This window comes from Pogoniulus pusillus, chromosome 2, assembly GCF_015220805.1.
Source record: "Pogoniulus pusillus isolate bPogPus1 chromosome 2, bPogPus1.pri, whole genome shotgun sequence".
Lineage (NCBI taxonomy): Eukaryota > Metazoa > Chordata > Aves > Piciformes > Lybiidae > Pogoniulus > Pogoniulus pusillus.
Genome location: NC_087265.1, coordinates 7,750,904 through 7,770,608, shown reverse-complemented (window position 1 = coordinate 7,770,608; position 19,705 = coordinate 7,750,904). Strand labels below are relative to the sequence as shown.

The 19,705-nt window shown below is 48.8% G+C and overlaps 2 protein-coding genes across 5 annotated transcripts in view; one reads left to right on the top strand and one right to left on the bottom strand.

The window, feature by feature from the left end:
• The window catches only part of PKP4 (plakophilin 4), a 97,710-nt gene extending 93,369 nt beyond the window's left edge, over window positions 1–4,341 (bottom strand). The window contains exon 1 of the mRNA XM_064155305.1: window positions 4,205–4,341. The gene's annotated coding sequence lies outside the window, so the exon portion shown is untranslated. The remainder of the gene's footprint in view (window positions 1–4,204) is intronic.
• Window positions 4,342–4,513: 172 nt separating this feature from the next.
• Window positions 4,514–19,705, top strand: part of CCDC148 (coiled-coil domain containing 148) — a 97,214-nt gene continuing 82,022 nt past the window's right edge. For 3 of the 4 annotated variants that reach the window (XM_064155275.1, XM_064155258.1, XM_064155284.1), the window contains exon 1: window positions 4,514–4,713. In XM_064155275.1, the coding sequence (XP_064011345.1) occupies window positions 4,599–4,713 (115 nt within the window). In that variant the 5' untranslated portion in view covers window positions 4,514–4,598. The remainder of the gene's footprint in view (window positions 4,714–19,705) is intronic. The other variant, XM_064155267.1, reaches the window with a different exon arrangement.

Genomic DNA, 19,705 nt, shown 5'->3' with positions numbered 1-19,705 from the left:
ATACGATCTCCCCTGCTCAGGAAGAAAACAGAGCAAAGGCACTAAGGGCTGAGAGGAAAGAGGCAGCGAGTGGGAAAGGAGCAAAGGTCCAAATGCCAGTGCCAGCCACAGCGATTTTAACTGACAAGAAGCTGCGGTTTTCTTCTGTGCAAGCAAAAGCTCTGGGAAAGTCACCAGAGGCAGTTCTTGGCTCTCCTCATCCACCTCCTTCCTCCCTCCCCTCTGCAAGCCTTCCCCGAGGAAAATAAATGAGTATTCCGTTTGGACGGAGAACATGAAAAGTTTATCCAATGAAGCAGGACATATCTCAGGCCTTAGGAAACACAGCAGAGAATCAGAGGAGCTGCCAGGCATGCCCAGAGAGCTGCCCAGCACCAGCAATCCCTGCAGCCCCACGTGCAGCTCCTGAGGCGAGGTTCTGATGCAAGACTCAAGCGAGAAGGTCCACGTCCCTCAGCCTGTGCAGAGCTGCAGTCATGTGTCCACTCTCCATCTCCACCAGTACTTGAACTGCTTTCTTGTCAGCAGCACTTGCAGTCAAGACAGGAACAGTACAAGTAATATCTACAAGCCACCTCCAAACCTCCAGCTTCAAGTCCATCTCTCTGCTCACTTGCACATAAAGCCATGCTAGCTCTGCTCTCCCTGACGAGCGAAGCTGGAAGTGGTTCCGTTTGCTTCTGGAGTGACAGCACATGCCACAGCCACACTGTTTCGCTGGAGGAAAAAGCCCCACATGAACCTAACCAAAAACCTCAGCAAGTTCCAGACTTTTGACCTGCACCACCCTGAGTTACTCACGACTTGCAGGTGCACTTTCTATGGGAGGTGGCCAGATGTTCTCTCTGCAGCAGCTCCTATGAGCTGCTTTCCACCAAACCCTGGCAACCAAAGCCACTGTTACTCCTGCAGCAGTGAGCGCCAGGATGTGCCCTCAAGGGATAGCAGCACAGGGTCCCAGGGCACCACCAGGACTGTCCTGCCACGACAGACACAAACCTGTGCGCTGTCCATAAAAACCTCTCTGCCCAGGGCAACTGAGCTGAGCTGTAAAGGGCTCAAATGCAGTGCGGCTCTCCATACAGGGGAAAAAGCCAGGTTTAGCCTAGACTCGCTGATTTACTGAAAACAATCATGTGAAGCAGAGCAACACAAAATACACGACAAGGTCTGGAGTAACAAGGTCACAGGTATTTTCTTCCAGACAATTGACACAAGTCTTGCTTGCTTTCTAGGGGCCTTTTCTATATCATGTTACTATATCCGCATTCTGGTAATAAATCATCCTTCATTATACTTAAAACAACCTAAGTCACCGGGATCCCTGAACTAGTAAAGGCTTTTTAACACCAAATAACCAGCTACCTGCTTGCAGAACTTGCTTCTTTTCCAGTGAAACCCAATGACATTAAGATAGGACTGACAGAGTCCCATCTTTCAGAACAGCCCTTCCCCTGCTATCATTGTATTTAAATAATCACCATGAAGTGAAGCAGAAGTGCATAAAGTTCTAGCTGATGTTTTCTGGTTTGTTACCATGCCCTGTGTTCCACAGAGGCTCCTCTCAAGACGGGCAGAGTTGCTACACTAAACATTTGGCACAGCTTACTAATGAAGCTGACCATCGTTTTTACACAGCACACTCAGTATCTAACCCCCCCCCACATGCACAGAGATGCTACTTTGTAAGTACTTTGAAGCCATGTATCTATCAGTCTCCTCCTTTATACTGTGTGACCCAATTCAGCTGGCCATTATAAGAGGATCCTGCACTACTATGCAAAAGAGCAGACACCAAAAGGTGCATTACTGTCAACGTTCTAAGGAAAAATAGAACAAATTCTCCCCTCTTACAGCACACTGCTCTGTCAGGAAAGTTGATCCAACTGTGCTTTGTGGATGAAGTTTTATCACTATTTATCCTATTTATCCTTTATGTCTAACAAGATGAAAGGAGAAAAGCCATCCTTTTTACTGGAAAAGCTCCATCAGCTGTTCCACCTTAATTATAAATATTAATAGCAACTCATTTCATCCAAGCCATTTAAACAAGGGGAGAAAGTCAGTGCAGTCTGTTTGTTCAGAGACAGGTTGCACTCATTTGGGTGCAACACTGCAATATTTAATGAGAGAATACAGCATGTCAGTGCTAGCAATAACTTCTTGTCCCCAAAACACATTCCTACCACTTTTAATGAGATGGACATGACCAAATGAGTGCAGCTCCACTAATTAAACAAGTACATGTGGTACGATCCCAGATTTTTATCTCAGTGAAAATATTATTTGGTGTTTACCACCAAAAAAATATAGTTACTAATTAAAGGGGGAAACGTTGTCATCCTTGTCTTCTAATCTCTGAACTCCAAGTTACCAAAATGCAAAAAGACTTGGGGGGGGGAATAAAAAAAGGAGAAGGCAGTGAATGAAACATTGCTGCTGCAAGTCCAGCCACACCTCCTCCTTCAAACAGCCAGAGCTCCAAGCCATGACTAATGTCAAATTAACACGGAGCAGAAGGTTATTAAAAAGAAACAGTGCAAAGGTCTCGGGGCCAAGCACCAGCCCTTCAGAAACACCCAGTTCTTCTTCGGTGGGATGTGAATGTGTTTTGCAGCATGAGCTGGGAGTGGGAAAGGATCAGACATCGAAAGCTGTGTGTCTGTGTGGCATTTAGCATGTCTACCTGCTACACAACTTATAATCACAGAAATCACTTATTTCATGAAGCAGACCGGACACAGTGTCAGATCAGCTTTATTCTCCCCGGATTCTCTGCTCCAGCTCGCATACGCGGGCTGTGGCCAGCGATTCGCACCCTGCACTCCCGGTGAGGCCACTGCAGAGAGCCCCGGGCACCGGCAGCCTATGCTGCACCCACTGCACAGGCAACAGCCAGCTACTGGCACCGGGCGCGCTGCCACACCACCCACCCAAGGCTCCGAGCTCTACGTGTGCTGCTTCTCCCCGCCTCGTTCTCTGGGGTTTGCTCACACAGGGGGAATCCTGCACAAAGTTACCGGCTCCGGGAGCTGCACAGCCAGCGCATCCCCCGCCTTTCGCCGGGACCTAACGATGCATAGCCCGAGCCTGGCGGTCACACAGAGGTTACAGCCTCTCGCACCGAAACTGCCTTCAGTTGAGCACATGGCGACGGGAACTGCCCCGGAGCCGCGACACCGGGCAGCCCGGTACGGACACGGGGTCCATGAGGAAGGAACGCTGCCGGCCGGTCCCGCCGGGGCAAAGCAGGGCAAGGCAGGGCAGAGCAATCCGCCGCTCCCGGTACCCGGCACGGGGCTGCACCACGCGCGGCCCGCCCAAGTCATGACTCCGTTGTTGCGGGGTCCGGCGACCTTCTCGGCTCGGTCGTGTCCCCGGTGCTGCGAGGCCCGGGGGGGTATCCTGGGCCCAGCGGTGTTCCCGGTGTTGCGGAGCCCGGCGGTTCCGTCCGACGGGAACGCAGGCTAGGACCGCCCCACCGACATCCGTAATCCCCAAAAGTTTCCACCATACCCCACCTTGGCCCCACTGCCCCTGCTGTGCGGCGCTGCGGCCGCGGCACGCCGCGGAACGGCTCCGGCGGCCCGGCCCTGACTGCTGCGCCTCAGTACAGCCCGGTACGACTCGGCACAGCTCCCAGCTCCCGCCCGCAGCGCCGCGCACCGCCGGCGCCCTCCGGCGTGACCAGGAGCTGCGCATCCGCCGCGGGCTCGCCCCGCGGCTGTGGAAGCCGGCGCGCCCGGGAGGGAGGAAGAAAGCGGCCGCAGCGGGCTGAAGGCAGCGGGCCCAGACTCGGCGACCCCGACCCGCAGCTGTCTCAGGGCCGGCCGAGACCGCCACTATGGACTTCCAAAGACGAATAGCATGCACCTGCCCCATCGGTGCCTGCCTGTTCCCGGGATCCCGCGCTTCGCCCACTCCGGTGCTCGGTACGGAGCCCGGGGCAGCAGCACCTCCGCCCGCAGGGCCCGGGTGGCGCGACCAGGTACCGGACGGCAGCGCGGGCGCAGAGGGCACGCTGCGCTCCACCAGCGGGAAGGCAGCCAGCAGCGGCGCGGGCAGTATGCAGGTCCGCCTGACGCGGCAGCTCCTCAGCTCCGCCGCCCCGGGCCCCCAGCGGGTTCCACCACTTCACCTCCCACCTCGCCCTAGCCCTAGTCCCGGCCGGCCAGTAGCTCCCCCAGTTCCTCAGTCCACTCACCGCGCTGAGGGATGAGGAGAAGGAGAAGGCGGCGGAGGAGGAGGCGGCGGGGCCGGCCCCGCTGAGCGCGCCGGCGGGCCGCGACGGGCCCTAGCCCGGGGTCTCCATGGTGGCGGTGGTGGCGCCGGCGCCGCCGAGCCCCGCCGCCCGCTCCGCCTGGCCACGCCCCGCCCCGCGCAGCGGCGTCAGCGCAGCGCCCAGCCCTGCGCCCGCGTCCATTGGCTGGGTGTGGCACAGGGTGGCGCACTATTGGTCGCTGCCCCGCGTTAAACCCGCCAATGGCAGCGGCACTTGAGGTTGCCGTGGTTACCGATGCCGTGCGGCGGTAGGGTGGGAGCTGCTGCTGGCCCCTCGGTGCTGTTCGCGGTGCGGCTGGGGGTCGGGCCGAGGGGACATGGTGGCTTTACGCTGCACCTGGAACGGCCAGAGACAGGGTCACCTACTCTGGAGAGCCCACTGGGGTGGCAGGCTCCATCGGCTGCCCTTCGACGCCCGCCGGCCTCCTCGCGGTGAGTGTCCGTGCGCGGCACGGGAGCGGGCGGGGCACAGGTGGCTGGAGCAACCGGTTGCAAAATGGCCGCTGCGGCGGTTCGCCGGGGCCGGGGGTGCGCGTCCCCTGGCTGTTGCGAGGCTGTCCCGGCGGCCTGCCTTCGGGGTGCCTCCTGCCCCGCTGAAGGCCACCTCAGAAGTGGTCAGGGGTGGTGCAGCAGCCGCAGGAGCGGTAGCCGCGGCTTCATTCAGGTGGTTCTCGGCGGAGCGCGATAGAGCCGCAGGCCGTGTAGCCCCTGTATGTGCCCGGGCCCCGCGGGGGCAGCTGGGGCGGCTGTGAAGATGAGAGAAACACTTTCCTCGTGTTCGTGGCGTGAAGAGTTGTGGATAGAGAAAAGCTAAGCGGAATCGTTAGAAGGTACCGTACAACGCGCCAGAAGCAGTCCTGGGGCGAGTAGCCTGTGTTCAGTGCTTGGGCTCTGTGAGTTACGTGCCTGTCCCGAACACAAAACCCCTCTGTGATCCCCAAGGGTTTCTTCTCTTTCCAGCATCCTGCCTGTATCCTTGTGCTAGGACGCTTGCCCCTTCACTGACTCAAACGATAACGCTTTGAATGGCTAAAAGAAGCCCAAACCGAATTGCCCCTGGACTCGCCCTAGAAACACGTGTGTTCTCCCGTTACTCTACTTTTGCCTTTCATCTCTTGCTGACGCTTGCCTAGTGCACTAGGATACTCTCCCATAGCAAAACTTGAGTTAGAGATGTTGCTCAATGAGCAGCTCTTGCTGGCCGTAGTGGTTGTCTTATTTACCTCCTTCTCCTGTTGCGTTGATGCAGCCTGTCTATGAATCCTGCTCGAAAAACAACCACCAAAGTGATCTCTGCATTTGTACTGGTGTCTGTTTTTTCAGCCTAAGTTAGCTCTCTAGTTCAGTGTGCAGTGGGATGTTTGCTGTTTTGTGCTTGGCACAAAGACACGTGGTGGTAGGAGCTCTGCTGTGGTTTAATCAGTGCTGACACTACAAGTAGAACAATTGTCTTAGCCTGTGTTCAGGAAGGAAATGCAGGTAAGAAGAGGAAGCTGAACATGGGGAGTCACCTGTAAAATCGAAGTCCTTTTTCTTAATTTCCCACTTAGATGTAATCTGTTGTGCTGGGAACTATGTAGGTTATTAGTATCATTATCTGTTGTAAGTCGTATGGGTTAATAGAATAGGAGTTCTTACAGCCCAAATGGAGATATCAGCAGGGGTCTTGACTCCTCCCTGCCCTGAAAATCTCATGATTCAGGCTTTAAGTGGATAAAAAAGCTACCAAACCAGAATGGTGGCCTCCTTCTAGGAAATAGGAGTTCTGAAGAATAGAAACTTAAAACAGGGAGTAACATGCATGAAGCAAGAAAAGGAAGGGTCAAATAAGAGTAGAAAGCAAAAGAAAAGTAAAATGTGAGATCAGGATTAGTAGCTCTAGAATGAAGGGATAAGAAAGCACCTCTGAGAGTAACAACCTTCATTAGTTGCAAGGCTGCTTCTACTAAAAGTGCAGTGGATGAAGTGAATCAGTTCCAGCTGGTTTTAATCTGCAGTTTCATAGAATCTTAGAACCAGACAATGATTTGAGTTGGAAGGGACCTTAAAAGTCATCTAGTTCCAACCCACCTGCCTGTAACCATCTTGTCAGGTCTCATGGACTTGTGCACCCTCAGGTTCATTAGATGGTCTCAAACCTGTGTTTTTCTTAGAGTGGATGGATCTTCATTTGGATGTTATTACACTGCCTGAACTGCTACAGCTAACAGCTCTCAGAAAATGAAGAAGCTTGCTTACCTCCCCTGGAGAACGGAACCATTTCTGGATGTTATTGCTGTGCCCGTGGAAGGCACAATCTACTGGCAGGATGTGCCATCACCAGGCCTTCCAGAGTCTCTGTGGTTCCAGGTGGATGGCCGTGACCCTCAGTGTTGTGAAGAACAGGCTGTCCCAAGCATCCCTGCAGAACCAGGGCTTGCTGTGTTCTGGAGACTGAGGCTGGGGCAAGATGGGAAAGGGCAAGAAATAACGGCGAGGAGGAGAGAGTGATCTTGAGCCAGTTTGTTTTGGCACAGCAGCAGTATAAAGAATTAAAAGCATTTTGAGGACGTGTCAGATTTGCAGATGCACTGAATGACTATGGGTGAGGAACAGCCGTTTCATTCTGTCTGGTGTTACTCACACAGTCATAGCTGTTCTCTTTACTTTGGCACCCAGAGCAGCCCATACAATATCTCATGTGCTTGCTGTGTGTCACAGAACAGCAGTTCCCACCCCACCACTCTGAGTCCCGTGAGGACTTAGGGAAGGGCATCCCACCTCAACTTTCCAAAACAGACAGCTGCATGGTGGGGTGATACTTTTGATTTCTTATTCCAATATCTGGCATTAACTTTGGCAAAAACCTGCTTAAACTCTTTAGGATCAGTCATAGATCAACCACAAACAAGTCCTGTTTCTTTTTATTCACCTCCCTCGGGCTGTGACTTGAAATTAAGATGATCTTTTTTCCTTCTCAGCATCTCAGCACTGACTCGGTATTTGCAAACCTTTTAAAAATCCAATGACACATTTTTCCTCCTGAACCTTCATGATGTCTTAGGAGCCTTAAATCTGATCCCTTGAAACGATTGTGCTGGTTTCCAGCTTTGTAGACAAGCAGTTTAGTTAATGGGGATTTGCTGGTCGTTTTGCTGCTGCTGTGCTCCTTCGGTATTTCAAGTCATTAATACGTTTTTCTGCTTCGTTTAATCTATTCTGAAAGTAATCCAAATTGGAGTGGGGTTTTTTTTTTGGTCTGGTTTGTTTTGTTTTTAGTATTGCACAGATGTTCACAGCCCTTGCAGAATGCTGCCGTGCCTGTCTTGGATTTTAGTGATCCCTTCTCTCTTAGCCTGATTTCCTGGCTTTTCCCATTTTATGAAGGCATGCAGGCGACTGTGGCTAGAGAGCTGGAACTGTCAGCACAGGATGCTTGCTCCTTGGGAAGGCAAGACTGTGAAGAGAAATATCTGTTACAAAAGTAGTGTTGCCCTTCCCCCCACCTCCTCCTTTTGTCTTTCTTTCCTGGAGACTATTTAGTACTACCTGTTTTATCTGTCCTGTCTTACAGGTACTGAAATTACAAAGGTTTGGGGGGAAAAATAACAGGAGAAAGAAGTGATGCTCACAGCAGAGTGACTGAACAAATGAGCAGCTGTTTAGCATCCACAGGGGAAATTATTTAGATGTGTGGGGTGTTTTTCCCCCTCGTTTAAACCTGCAATTGGATTTCAAAAGTCACTGCAAGCCATTGTGTTGGTGTCACAGCAGCTCAGTCGTTCATGATGCACTTGACTTGGGGTAATTTGGAAACTGTAATTTCATCTGGTTGAAAAAGCAGTCGGTGTTCTCCTGGGTTGTTTCTTGTTGAAGTGGAGAGGTGTGACACTTAGCAGAAGGTGTATTTCTGAAGCAGCAGTGGACTGATGTTTTGCTGCTTCAGCAAAGGTTTTGCCAGAAACTTTACAGACTCACAGAATTATAGAACGGTCTGGGCTGAAAGGGACCTCCAAAGGTCATCCAGGCCAACCCCCTTTGCAGTCAGCAGGGACATCCTCAACTAGATCAGACTGCCCAGAGCCCTGTTGAGCCTCACCTTGAATATCTCCGGAGATGAGGCCCCAACCACCCCCCAGGCAACCTGTTCTAGTGCTCTGCTACCCTCATAGTAAAGAACCTGTTCCTATAGATTTCAGTTGGCAACATTCAAATTCTTCCTCTACCATGGGTATAGATTTCTCTGTCCCTGTGGGAAAACAAAGTACTGAGGAATACAGGCTCCTTCTCCAGAGACTTTCAAGACCTATCTGCATGCATTTCTGTGTGACCTGCACTAGATTATGGTCTTGCTCTTGAAGAGGAGTTGGACTCGATGATCTCTGGAGGTCCCTTCCAACTCCTAACATCCTGTGAAAACTATTTGTGTGATGCCAAGGTGTTTGTGTTTTCTTAGTCTCCATGGCTTTGAGGCAGCAGTTATGACTATCTGATTCTGGATCCCACAAAGTGCTCAGTGTGATCAGCTTCTGATTACACATCCACTTCAGTCTGGTTGAAGCCTAGCTGCAACGGGAAGGAACAATGCTGCCTTGTCATGGTATCTCTCCAGCTTTCCTTCTGCCAGCAAGCATGCTTGTGCAACTGTGCAGGCAGCTAGATTACAAATTGATCTGCTTTCCCCAGAAAACTCCTCACAAGAAATGCTCTTGGATTTCAGTTGGATCACTTTCCACATCCAGCTCACTGTTCTGCCTGTCATGCCTGGACTAAGCAATCTGCACTTAGTACAGAGGGAGCCTGGGACCTCCTCTTTTGGCAATGCTGCAATCTGCAGGTAGTACAGAGGGAGCCTAGGACCTCCTCTTTTGGCAACACTGTGATTTTTAATTTTTTTTTTGCCCTGGCTACTTGTTCCAGCAAAACAGAGCTCTGAGTAGCAACAGCTCGCAGGGCCACGTTTTTAGCTCAGTTGCTGAGTTGGTTCAGGTTTAAGGAAAGTAGTAACCTTTTCTTAGCAAAACAGAAGAGTCCTGTACTAATGTATTGATCCAGCTTCGTGTGGGGCTTTGGTGTTTTGCTTGGAGGTAGCATACTGAGGTAGGAGAGCAGGAAGCAGTGCTTGGTGAAGTCTTCTGTAAGCTCTGCTGCTGAAGCCAGCTGATGGAGAAACCAGGCTGTAAATGTGGGTTGCTGTTGGGTATTGCTTCATCTGACAAAACCAGGTGGCTTGGCAGCAGCCAAATGGATGACCTGGTGAGAGGGTGTGAGGAAAAGGGACGACCAGTAAAGAAAAGGTGATTAAACCACAATAACCAGTAATTCTGTGGGGTTTTAGAACCTAAACTTCTGATTTTTGTAGAATGAACAACCAACCACAACAACAAAACCCAAAGCAATCGAGCTCTGGAGAATGCAGGTACTTGGATCGGCTGAAAGACAGGGGAAGACCTGCTGAAATCCTTTGCACTTCCTTCTGCCTGTTAGAATTCTCAAGCTGAACAAAGTAACACCCATCTTCTTACTGGGCCATATTTTAGGCCTGGAAAAACTGTTGGGAAACATCCCAAGTGGTAATCTTCCTTATCAGTTTTAAGGGTGCAGAATTTCAAACTGAAATCTAGAGATCCTTTAGGAGAAGGACACAGCGAAGGACATGTGTAGAGAAGATTAATTCTTGTTTCTGGGCTGCACATTTCCAGGGGCTGCACATGGGAGGATTCATACAAGCATGCTTTGGTTTGGTTTTTTTTATGTAGTGGGATGTCAAACATTGTGCAGTGATAGAAAGTGAAGCTGTGCCAAATGCTTCCCTGTGTGTAGCTCTGCAGGCATGGCCTAGCAGAGCTGGCCAAAGCTGTACAAATCTATAGAGATGCTCCTGACAAAATCACCTGCAGTGGCTTCTCAATCATATGAGTGATCTGTCCCTCTTGCTTGCTGTCTCCTAGGCTGCAGACAAATACTCTGAGGCACCGTGGATGCTGCTGTCAGACAGCAGTCAGCTAGGCTAGCTGAAGGTATGATGATGGTCTTTGGTGTCAGCTCATGAGGTCCTACTGCCTCCAGTTCCTCTTCCCCTGTGACTGTTAGTCCTGCTTGCCTTCACCTGGGGTTTGGTTCATGAAGCAGCTTGTTAAACCCTTAGAGGACTGTTGCAGAACTGCTTTTAAGTATAGCCATAAATGTACAAATCACTGCAACTGAGAAAGCTACAGCTTCCCACAGGGCACAATGGGAAAAAGGATCTCAGCTTAAGGAGAAATGTGGCTTACTCAGAGGAATATGTTCTTGAGGCACTGATAGAGAAAGACTGGACCCCTATGCAGTACAAACCAAGTCAGCTGAGTTCTGCCTGAAGCTCATTAAGAAGTGCTTACACAAATTGGTCTGACAGCAGAGCTGTGGGGAGCAGGCCCCCAGCAGTGGGTCGGTGACCCTTTCCATACAGGTTTGTGTTTCTTAAAGGAGAAAATATCAGTAATGAAGCTAGGATGAAAATGAAGTAGGTGGAAATGGTTTAAAATACTGCACAGAAGGCAAGAGCAAAGGCAAGATCATGTGCAAAAAAAAGGGAGGACAACTTAAAATATTTTGATCCAGTCTATAAAACAAAGAACTGCACTTCTCTGCCCCTTCCTGCTTTGAGAAAATAGGGACTTCAGCCAGGTGAGAAGAAGAAGAAAACTATGATGACTCTGAAAAATGTGTGCTTGCCTCATTTTGCAGTGCTGGGAACAAAATCACATTAATCGGTCTGTCTGAAGAGCAGCGGAGATGTGATTTTACAATATTCATCCACATCCTTTGTCCTCAATTTTTAAGCCCAGTCTTCAGGAGGTGATTTATTTTCAGAGTGACTTGATGACTTCTGCATACTCTGAGCTGCTTTAGCTGTCTTCTGCTGCTGCTTAGTTCTGAGTATTTTAGTATCTGATGGTTTAGTGGATGTGATGCCTCTCACAGGACACTCTGTTCTTCCACTGCTCCTTTAGGGTCTGTATCCTTAGCTGTCCCCTGCCTGTCAGATTATATCCTTTTTCTACTGGCCCTGTACTGTTACACATAGAATCCACCTCTGAAATTGCTGAGGTGCAGTGCAGAGCCTCTCTCTTGATAGGAAGCCGTTGCATTTGAATTGTTGGTTACTGCCTGTGCTTGTTTTGGGTCAGATCACCCGTGGCAACATGGCTTTGTGGATGCCTGGTCTGCATGAGGAGATGGGGTCTGTTTGGCTCAGCCAGGTCACAGGCAATCCAGCACTCACTGCAAAAATATGGTTGTCATCAGGGTAGTCATCTGGTGGCAGGAGAACATCACTAACCGAGAGCACTTCTGTGTCACCTTGCTCTGAGAGTCACCTGAGGAGTGCCAGCCCATCTGTTTGCATGGGTTTACTCTCTTGACTGGCCTGTCCCAGGCTGTGCACTCTGGAACCTCCTTCATTTCCCAGCTCATTCAATTGCTCCCAAACTCCTGACTCTACTCTCATCCCAATCGTTTCCTCCTTGTTTTTCTTACACCTTTACAACACATTTTCTTTTTAGCCTTCCTTCTATAAAAACTGCCATGAGAAGATGCTGCTTTTGTGATAATCTAAAAGCTGTCAGGTTTTATGTGGTTAACCTTGGTTAACATCTCATTAAATGTTCTACTTGCGTATAAGCAGGGAGAATTGATTTGATTTGTTTTTAGCAGGTCAAGTTTTGGGCTAGGAGCATCATTTCATTGGTGCTATAAAGCAAAGAAATCCCAAAGAAGAAAATTACTTACAACAGTGCAGAAAAGTACCAAGAGATCTATTCCCCTTGTTCATGTGAATCACATCCCTTTTTTGGGTAAAAAAAAGACTATGTAGGTTTATATGAGTGTCTGAAATACTTGATTCTGAAACTGGTGAGCCTTAAGAGATAATGAACTTGCAATATTTTGTTCCACTAACATCAATCACGTTACAGAGTCTCAAGCTATTGCTTTAGCTTTGTTTTTCATTATCAGAAAAGGTGTGGGGAGAAGATTCAAGGCAAAGCCTGGATGCCTTATAGTGCAGGGAACATTGTTTCTCCTCAGTTTCCTATTACAGCATCTTAACTTCTGTTGTGCTAAATGAGTGATGTAGTTTTAAGCATTTTAGGTGATGGGCAGCAGCGTGGTGAGTTGCTGCACCATTAAAAGTCCTGCTTTCCACAGAGGCTACTGAACAAGCAAATAGGCTTTATGAGTCAGGCAGGTGAAGGTTGATTTAACTATACAGTTGTTACTACTTAAGTACTGGAGAAAATTGTAGGGTGCTCACTCACATCTTCCAGCAAATCTTTAACACGCCGAAGCAGTGTCTGTAACCTTCTGTTCGATGCAGAGGTAATAAATAGGACTAGGTGGAACCTTAATGAAAAAGTGTCTCATGCAGCCCTGGAAACTTCTTGTGTTCAAATCCAGAAATCTGTAGATAATGCCCTGGCATTTTTGCCTTCAGCTGAGCAAGACAGCATTTTGTCCAAGGTTGAACAGGGAAGTTGTGAGGCCTCCAGCCCTGGAGGTGTTTGAGGCCAAGTTGGGCAGGGCTCTAAGCAACCTGGGCTAGTGGAAGGTGTCCCTGCCCATGGCAGGGGGTTGGGACTAGATGATCTTTAAGATCCTTTCCAACCCAAACCATGCTCTAATAATTAACTACTGAAAGCAGAGGAGCATTTTCCATGGCAGCCTCAGTTAAAGGTCAGCTGCCAGGTGTGGTGCCTGAGCTGGCTGGCACTGCAGCGGGAGCATTGGGTCAGTGGAGTGGGTTGTGCACGCTTCGTTCCACGCAGCGAAATGCACTGCCAGCTGACTCTTGATTCAGGCTGCATGCTGGACTGGGTGACTTCACTTCCTACCCTTTCATGTCAGTTTGTTTTTTTTAAAAAAAAATCTCCTTTATTTTCTTTGCTTGTTGCAGGTCTTATTGTCTGTAGGAAGTGTTTTTGAAGCTCATTTTGTCTCGGATTAGCCACTTAGAGCATTCAAGGAATAGAGAGGGAATAGTAGTTCTCCTGTAGTGTGCAGACACTGCAAGCAGATGAGCTGTTCTCCCCCCACCCTTGCAGCTGTGACAGAGTATTCCATGAGGCTGATTGTTTTAAGTGTTACTCAAATTGATCAGCCTACTTTGGATTAAGTTTTACTTAATGAGGAAGTAATGAGATTATCATGGACAAAAAAGACTCTTGTCTCTTTCGGGGACATGCAAGTTCTGAGACTTGCCTTTATTTCAAGCAGAGACAGAACTCCTCCTTTTGGGGATGCAAATTTAAATGATAATCAAACTCTGGGACTTGTCTAGCAACTGTTTTGACACCGACTGATAAAAGTATTATATACTGCGTGTTTAATTCCTGGGGAAAGGATTGACTGCTGCAAGATTAAAAGGTTCTGGATGGGTGCCATTTTCAGATAGTTCAGCTAGAAGAAGAGAATGGATCTGATTAAAGGATAAAGCTGGTTATTTGTTTGGTGGTTTTACTCCATGCCTACAATGGGAGCGATTCTCTGCTGCTTTTCCCTAACGATAATTGGGATCAGAGGCTTCCAACAACTGCGTGTTAATGTTCCTTTTCTAAATGGCAGCGTGCTAAGCAATTAACATTTCCTTTAAACCTCAAAATCTGGAAAAGAACCTTCCACAACGTAAGAAATCTCCAGGTATTCAGAAACGAGCACAGGAAATAAAGGATTCCTTCGTTTGGGTTTCTTTTCCTGAGTTGGGGTGGTTTAGGAAACATCTGTCGTAATCTGTCATCACAGTTCCCCTCGCTGTTGTGTTCGGAGCTGTTGATGAAGCCAGGGGCTCGTTTCAGGTTTGTAATTGCCTGTGCCCAGGAGTCCCTTTACAAGGACCTCTGGCAGGATCCTAACCTGGGCTGCTGTGAAATGAAGCATCCTTCGCTCGCACAAAACGTGGGTTGCTGTTAAATGGTCTGCATCAGGAGCAGTGTGGCCAGTAGGACAAGGGAGGTTATTCTTCCCCTGTACTCAGCACTGCTCAGGCCACACCTTGAGTACTGTGTCCAGTTCTGGGCCCCTCAATTTAAGAGAGATGTTGAGGTGCTGGAGCATGTCCAGAGAAGGGCAACACAGCTGGTGAAAGGCCTGGAGCACAGCCCTGTGAGGAGAGGCTGAGGGAGCTGGGGTTGTTTAGCCTGGAGAAGAGGAGGCTCAGGGGGGACCTCATTGCTGTCTACAACTACCTGAAGGGACATTGTAGCCAGGTGGGGTTGGGCTCTTCTCCCAGGCAACCAGCAATAGAACAAGGGGACACAGTCTCAAGTTGTGCCAGGGAAAGTATAGGCTGGATGTGAGGAGGAAGTTGTTGTCAGAGAGAGTGATTGGCATTGGAATGGGCTGCCCAGGGAGGTGGTGGAGGCACCGTCCCTGGAGGTGTTCAACAAAAGCCTGGATGTGGCACTTAGTGCCATGGTCTAGTTGGCTGGGTAGGGCTGGGTGCTAGGTTGGAGTGGATGATGTTGGAGGTCTCTTCCAACCTGGTTGATTCTATGACTGCACTGTTGATGGTAGTTGGTGCAGGGCTGGGGTGGCTTTGCAGTATTGATTGCCACATTTAGCAACGTGGCTGATTTAAAATACGCACCCAAAGTTCTGGTTGAAGTAGCAGTGTCTAAATCATTACACACTGCCTCCCCACCCAGTGAGTTTTGCCTTTCTGCTGATTCAGGACCTGAATCTGCAGAGATTGATGCGTGCGAATGGCTTGTGGAACCCAGGCAGTGTAATCTGGGCTCCTTTCAGAGTTAATGTTCAACTGGTTGGGGAGTGCTCATGCTTGTGGAGCTGGGACCTTCCCCGGGAGCAGCAGCATGTGATGGGGTGTGATAGGTAGGCTGCAGGCTCTGTCTGCTCCAGAAGTGCTGACTAACACTTGTGGGAGAGTTTCATTTCTATTTAAATGAGAGGGAGTAGGCTCTTGCCTTCTATTTGCTGTTCCCATGTTTAAGAATACTCTTAAGTCCTATACCTCAGGCACACACGAGTGTTTACATGAAGAAATGTTTGGCTGAATGGGCGGCATAATCTTTTAAGAGGTCATATTTGTTATTAGCTATAAGAGCTCTGAATTGTAAAGAAATTCTAAATTGGTGGTGGCTGGTTGTAGCCACAGCTGATTTAGCATGCCTGGGAAAGGCTTTCTCTGCACTACAGGCTTTTTGCTCCATGTCACTTTGAGCTTTTGCACTTTTCCTTTCTGAGATGCATCAAGACTTCCTACCTAGAGGCTGTAGTGAAGTTTGAACCAAGCCTTGAAGCAGGGTATCTCAGTTCAGGCTTAGATGATCTTCTATAGTAAGGAAGAGGTTTTTAAGCTTATCAGCATTAAGCCAGAAACAAATTTAAGTTGCAGTGCTTTTATCATTTCAATTGGTACATTTACTGGTTCCTGAAGATAAAATACAGGTTTATACAGTCTTGCCCTTTCCAAAACCATCTTAACATTAATTTTCAGTGTTTTAGTGAAGTCATAATGTTGAACTTGTGATAACAGAAAAGAATGTCTCTTACAAGGCTGAGATGAAATGCAAATGTGTGACATCGCTGCAGAAGAGAGGAAATGGGTAGGCTGGAGGGGAAGGAGCGCTTCATCAAACACCATAAAATTACAGAAAATGGCCAGTCAGTTGGGTTTTTTAACAGCAGTTCTGTTGTGGCAGATGTATTCTCATGCTTCCATTTCAAAGGAGATGAAGCTGAGGCAGGTATGTGAAGTTTTGTTCAGATGCTGACCTTCTATCAGAAACATGTCAGTACCAAAAATAAAGGGACCGGTAAGTAAATAGCCCAGAGGGACAGCTCTGCTGCTGCTAATCCTACTGGTATCCATCCTTGGGTTTCCAAAAGCACAGTGTCTCTTCTGTTGGGAGAAACTACTCATTTAAAAACTGGCCAGATGGACCCAGATTAGGGTGATGAGTCCTAAAATGTGCAGTACAGGAGAGTGATGCTAATCTGGCAGCTGGGCAGGGAGCAGTAAAGGTAATAAAAGTAATAAAACGTTTTTATAGAGAGAAGCAAGGGGTGATGGATGCAGGCTTCTTAAAGCTTTCAAATACACCCCATTTTTCAATAATAAGGTATTTTTGCCTTCATATAGAGTTAGGTGGGAGTTACCAGGTAGTGCTTGCATCATGTGCTTCCCAAGTTTAGCAACAGAAGTTGTTCTAGGGTAGTCAGAAACCAAAAAGGCTGGTAGGAGGAATGCTGCCTGTCTAGAGCAGAGAAGCAGAGATTATTTTAGGCTCGTGAGAGACTGGATTGTTAGCTCCCTGTGCAGTTATTTTTCTGGAGACAGATGTTGAGTCCAGCCATTACATTGCTCATAATTTTGAAATGTCCCTGCAGCCTGATTCATTGTATTTAACCTAATAAAAATCTTAACCCCGCTAAAGGTTTGATGGGATAATGAAACTGTGAAGTGGTATCCCCTTCATTTCTAGCTGAAGTGCCTGACCCTGATCTGGTTTAATTTATTTTTAAATCCCATGCTATTGTGCTTTAAAAGAGCTGGAACAGGTACTGTGAGCTGATGGGGAAGGCAGGAGAATGACCAGAAGCCAGCTTGGGAGCTGGGCTGGGGATGCAAAGCAGGGGTTTAGTTGTGCAAGACACTGCTCCTGCTGTCAAAGTTGGCTGCAGATCGCTGTTACTTACATCCTCCAATCGTACAGCACATAGTGCTGCTTGGCAGAGCTCCCTAATGCAGCCTTTTGATTTCTTTTAAAGCTTTCCTCCAAAGCTGCTGAGCTGTCTAGTTCTTAGTTCTCAAGCTAAAAGGCTTCTTTGCCCTTATACTGCTGCTTAGGTCTCCAGGCTTGGACCCTGCGTTGGTACCGTCATTAAAGCTGCCATCCTGCTGCTGGCAGCACAGGGTGGAGAGGGAAGCATTCTGTCGGTGAGAAGGGATCTGGCATTGCTGGGAGCCGCAGTTCCTAAGCAGTCCTTGCTTTCAGGGGAGACAGGAGCCAGCACTTTGTCTCCTCAGGCACCTGAACCACCTACATCCAGTGACTGGATCAAGTGTTTTGGGTCAAACACTCCAGTGTCACAACATCTCACTTTGGTTCAGACTGTTTGGATGTGAGGTGGATGCACTGTTCTAAAACCTGTGGAGTAGGTTACCCCTTCCTATGTATGGATAAGACCAGCATCCAGGGTGTGGAAACTCTTGTGGTTCCAGTGCCTAGGAGACTGTGGTGTTTTTAGAGTTAAGACTCTGGCTTTATTCAACGTTTTAAATACAGACTTGTCTTGGATACAGAAGAACAACCATAAGATAGGTCTATATCATTCCATTAGCTTGCTGTTTAGGGTAAAGTCTGATGCATGAACAATTGTCTTCAGGAGGAGCAGATCACAGTATCAACAAGGTTGGAAGAGAACTCCTAGATCATCAAGTCCAACCCTTTACCACAATTCTCAAGGCCAGACCATGGCACCAAGTGCCACGTCCAATCCTGCCTTGAACAGCTCCAGGGACGGCGACTCCACCACCTCCCCGGGCAGCCCATTCCAGTGTCCAATGACTCTCTCAGGGAAGAACTTTCTCCTCACCTCCAGCCTAAATTTCCCCTGGTGCAGCCTGAGGCTGTGTCCTCTCGTTCTGGTGCTGGCCACCTGAGAGAAGAGAGCAACCTCCTCCTGGCCACAACCACCCCTCAGGTAGTTGTAGACAGCAAGATCCTACAGAAGGCTCTGCTAAGGCAAATGAAAAAGAAAGCAGAGGTGATTGGTGGTACCCAGCAATGGCTTCACCAAGGGCAGGTCATGCCTGACAAATTTGGTGGATTTTTATGATGAAGTCACAGCAACAGCAGACAAGGGAAGGGCAACTGATGTCATCTACCTGGACCTGAGTAAGGTGACTCTGCCCCACATGACATCCTGGTCACCAAACTGGAAAAACACAGACTTGGTGAGTGGAGCACTGCTGGATAAGGAATTGGCTGGGTGGTCACATGCAGAGAGTGGTGATCAACAGAACAATGTCCACCTGGATACCTGGGACAAGTGGCTCCCTCAGAGGTCAGTGCTGGCACCAGTGCTGTTTAGCATCTTTGTCAGCAATATGGGCAGAGGAATTGGGTGCACTCTCAGCAAGTTTGCTGATGACACCAAGCTGTGTGGCAAAGTCAACTTGCTAGAGGGCAGGGATCCATCCAGAGGGACCTGAACAGTTGCCCAGCCTGTATTTGTGCTTGGGATTGCTCCGACCCAGCTGCAGGACCTTGCACTTGGTCTTGTTGAACCTCATCAGGTTGGCTTGTGCTCACCTCTTCAGCCTGTCCAGGTCCCTCTGGATGGCATCACTGCCCTCCAGCCTGTCTGCTGTGCCACGCAGCTTGGTGTCATCAGCAAACTTGCTGAGGGTGCACTCAATGCTTCTGTGTCCATGGCACCAACAAAGATGTTGAACAAGACTGGTCCCAGGACTGATCCCTGAGGGACTCTGCTTGTCACTGGCCTCTACCTGGGCTTAGACCCATCGACAGCCACTCTTTGGGTGTGGCCATCAAGCCTGTCCTTTGTCCATCTAGTGGCCCACCCATCAAAGCCATGGAGACCAGGATGTGATGCGGCACAGTGTCAATTGTAAATATGCTTTGTACATATGCATTGTATTACTTGCTTTAGCATTTTAGCTTGCTGTGAATACACACCTTCATTTGCTTCCAAGGTGTGCTAGTTTGAAGCTAGCTAGAATGGTTTGTTGAGAAGATTTAGATTATAGGCTGTGAAAGGGAAACAGTGCTGATGTCCACTTGGAGGCTTGCTGATATGTAGAAGAACAAGAACACAAACATAGATAAGGCAGTTGCTGTCTGGGCTTTGGGCTGAACTCTCTCTCTAATCTAACCTGATGTCTTTGTGACTAATCCACCTGCTTCCTAACCTCCCTGGCTGACCCTCCATACTACCTTAAACATAAGGCAAGATCTTGGATGAGGTTGAAGAGTGGGAGGAAAGGTGGAAGGGCGGTTGTGAGCCCCTCCTGGGGACTCAGGTTTCTGGGAGGGCTGCTGTGCTGCTGTATTGCCTTTTAACTTGCCTATTTCTGTATATATTGTAAATATCTGCTTGTATTTTGTGCTAAGCTGTAAATACAAAGCTTCATTCAATTTCTAGAACCCCTGAGTCTAGTCTGGGTGATTTCCAAAGTGTGTGTGTGGGAGGGGTGGGTGACACCTGAACCATTACATCTGGCAACTTTTATTTGAGGGTAATTTTCAACCCATCAGAGAGACCCTTCAGAAAAAGCACTGGAAACTCAAGTTTTTCTCTTCCATGCCTCTTTATCCCTAACCTCTGGAGCAGAATGTTTTTGGGAAGGGAAAGTCCCTTTTTCTGTTGTGAGTGGTACCCAAATCGCCCTGTGGCTGTGCTCTAAAGAGGATTTTTAATG